Source organism: Tupaia chinensis, unplaced genomic scaffold (assembly GCF_000334495.1).
Source record: "Tupaia chinensis unplaced genomic scaffold, TupChi_1.0 Scaffold000187_1, whole genome shotgun sequence".
In the NCBI taxonomy this organism is placed as follows: domain Eukaryota; kingdom Metazoa; phylum Chordata; class Mammalia; order Scandentia; family Tupaiidae; genus Tupaia; species Tupaia belangeri.
Window position 1 is genome coordinate 5320880 of NW_006159662.1, and position 3173 is coordinate 5324052.

The 3173-nt window shown below is 62.0% G+C and overlaps 1 protein-coding gene across 1 annotated transcript in view; it reads right to left on the reverse strand.

Annotated features, from left to right (window-relative positions):
* Positions 1-3173, reverse strand: part of LOC102495265 (angiotensin-converting enzyme-like) — a 24080-nt gene that overhangs the window by 16690 nt on the left and 4217 nt on the right. The window contains exons 6-12 of the mRNA XM_006146840.1: positions 2671-2768; positions 2202-2374; positions 1665-1888; positions 1182-1326; positions 837-935; positions 435-557; positions 2-116 (exon numbers count right to left, since the gene is read on the reverse strand). Of these exons, the coding sequence (XP_006146902.1) occupies positions 2-116; positions 435-557; positions 837-935; positions 1182-1326; positions 1665-1888; positions 2202-2374; positions 2671-2768 (977 nt within the window). The remainder of the gene's footprint in view (position 1; positions 117-434; positions 558-836; positions 936-1181; positions 1327-1664; positions 1889-2201; positions 2375-2670; positions 2769-3173) is intronic.

The following is a 3173-nucleotide window of genomic DNA, read 5'->3' on the forward strand; positions in this document are numbered from 1 at the left end:
ACTCGCTGACCGGCTGGAAGTACTCAAGCAGCGGCCGGGCGTCCAGGGTGTCGGAGCCGACCATGTCCTTCAGCACCTCCTGCCAGGGCCTGGAGGAGCCTGCCTGCAGCACCGCCCTGTTGGCAGAGAGGGCAGCGTGGGCATGGGGGCTGCAGGCTGGGGTCCACTCCTGGCCCCTTAGCCAATACGTCCCACCTCTGCCACCTCTGTTCCCACTAGACTGCAAGGAGAGCAGCAATAAAGCTCCAGGTGTAGGATCTCAGAGAGTCTTGCCCCATGCCAGTCAAAGGTCTACTCAGTAAATATTTGATGAGCGATGAGAGGGAGAGAGAGAAGAAAGGGCAGTCCCGTGGCGCCCTGATCCAGAGAGCCAGTGGCTTCCAGACATCCCCTCTGCCCATAGCCTCCCTCTTGTACCCATTCCCATCACACACCGGAGCTTGTCCCCCGCCTGGGTGGACTTGTAGATGTCGCAGTGATGCAGTGGGCCCTGGTGGCCTGCCTCCTTGCACAGGGCTTGATGGAACTGGAATTGCAGGACAAAACTCACAAAGTACCTGCAGGGACAGCATGGACATTAGGGGGTGTGGGGGCCAGGAAGAGGAGGGCTTTGCCTGAGCACCTCCAGCTTCCTGCAGGGCAGTGGCTGGATCAGGCCCATCTTGGGGCAGAAGCGAATGCCCAGCCTGGCTTAGAAGAGATGGCCACTCTCACTCTGGACCCTGAGGTAGCTGAACGAGTGAGGGTCAGGCCCTGGGGATGGGGCAGCCAGGACTCCAGGAGGAGCAGGAGGAGGGGACTGGCAGTGTGGCAGAACCGGGGCTGGCCCACAGTACCTGATATATGGTGTCACGTTGGGGACATGAAACTTAGCTCCGGCATCAAAGTGGGTCTCATTCCGGACAACTGGAGGACAGAGTCCCTGATACTTGGTTCTGGAAGAGGGTGGTGAGGTTGTCTTAGGGCCTAGGCACACATGGGTTGACTGAGCTTTTGCAGAAAAGGCATTCCCACCCGGCCATCCCTTCCCCATCCTGGGAATTGGAGAAGACTTCCTGGAGGAGGGAGTTGCAGGTGGTAAAGGTGAAGGTGGTGGGTAAAAGGGCAGAGATGCCATCCGAGGAGGGACCTAGGACTTATGAGGCAGGAGGGGCAGGGAGGACCATACGGGGTCTTCTTACCGCAGATACCACCAGTCAAAGTTGTAGCGGGAAGGAGGGGTACGCCCACTGAAGGCCCCCCAGCGCCACTGGTCCACCAAGTAGCCAAAAGGCAGAAAGGCAATTTTTTCCAGTGCCATCTTTAGCAAGTAATTGATGTCATTTTCTGGTGGGAGAGGAGAGGGGGCAGAGAGCAGTTGCAGGGAGAAGTGGGTACAGGGAGCAGAGGCTGGGCCTCAGGGAGGCAGCGGGAAAGGAGGCTGGGCAAACACAGAGATCAGCCCTGCCTTCCACAGAAAGGCCTTGCTGGGGAGAGGACCCTGAGGAAGACTGGGCAGGGCATTGGGCTGGGCTTAGGGCTCCAGGTGGGTCTCAAATTCCATTTCACCTGGGGCCCTGAGGTGGGGCAGAGAAGGGCAGATCGGAGTGAGGCGAGTGGGGCCTGCTGCCAGATGGAGGGGACTGGAGGGGCTGGGTTGGCTCGTCTCCACCCCTGCCCCATACCTCTGTCAGTAGTGACATTCTCCAGCAGGCCGATTTTGTGCAGATGTGCAGGAGTAGAGACCGAGAGTGCCAGCACATCCCCAATGGCCTCGTGGAAGCCAGGGTTGGCGCCACCGCGCAGGGAGACGGGCTGGTCCTTATACTGCAGGTAGTACTGCACGTGGCCCATCTCGTGGTGCACCGTGGACAGCTGGTCCATCGTGACCTGAGTGCACTGCTTGATCCTGGGGCACGGAGAGGGCCAGGGCGAGGGTGAGGACGAGGGGCAGGGCACCGCAGGGCCAGAGCACAGGGGAGGCTGGCCCCGAGGGGTAAGACCGAGGAGAGCATTGCCCTGCAGCACACACTGGCGAAAACGGGCAAACCCTCTACCCCATCCAGTCCCCCTCTACTCAGGCCTCCTTCCTCCATGCCAAGGTGCCGAACTGGTTAGTCCCCTGATGGGCAGCCCTGGGAGAGACCTGGGAACCAGCTGCCTCGTGCCCTGGGCTGCCAGCCCTGCCTGGAGCCCCAGAGCCCCTGCTCTCATGTCTAGACCTGAAGTCTTTCCTGTTGTAGAAGTCCCAGGCCGAGGCGTGGCATACCACCTCCCGCCCATCTGTTGGCTTCTCCAGCATCGATTCTGCCCAGAACTCAGGAGGCATGGGCGAGAGCCCCAGGGAGGTGAAGAACTCCTCTGCCACCCGGAACATGTGCGTCGCGTTCCAGCCCTGGTGTTGGGAGCATGGGCTCAGGTCAGGGGCCAGCAGCTGCCGGCCCTGGCTGCCCCGGAGACAGGTGTGGGTCCCCCTCTCAGACCAGCTCCCCACCTGTGCAGGCATCTCTGCTCTGCTCCAGTGGGTCACCGGGTCACTGCTCTCACCCTGCCTCCACGGCCTGGGCCTGGGGCTGACACTCACCGGGGACACACCTTGTGATGCTCTAGGCTGCTGCTCTGCACGGGGGCGGCCTCCACCCTGACTCCCCCGCGCAGCCCTTCCCGCCCATCGTCCCACCTGGCACCTACCTTCTGCACCATGATGCTGGTGACATCGAGGTTGGGCTTGTCTGGGAAAGGGACCACCATGTCGTAGATGTTGTCCCAGCCCTGGGCCCACATGTTTCCTAGATGGCGGAGGGGAATGCACAGCTAGGCACCTGCCCTGCAACATCTGCCCCCAGGCGGGTCACCGAGCAGTGGGTTGGGGGCTGGGTGCCCGGCACCCAGACCCTGGAGCACCCTCAGGCAGCGGGCCTGGGTCGGCACCAGGATCTTGCACATCAGTTCTCCACAGGCCCCTGTCCCCTGGGGAGGGTAGCTGCCACTGTGAGCCCCGGCCATGCTGCACTCTGCTTTCTCCCCTTCCTGACTGTGTCAGGTCCCTGCCTCCCAACCCGGAGGCATGGCCACAGGGCTCGTGTCCTTGGGGCTAGGATTCTTCCTTCACTGGACCTTGCCTGCCTCCCCGGCCTTCCACTGGCTCTCTGACCCCTGCCGATCCCGGGGTACACTGAGCCCCAGTCCCCATC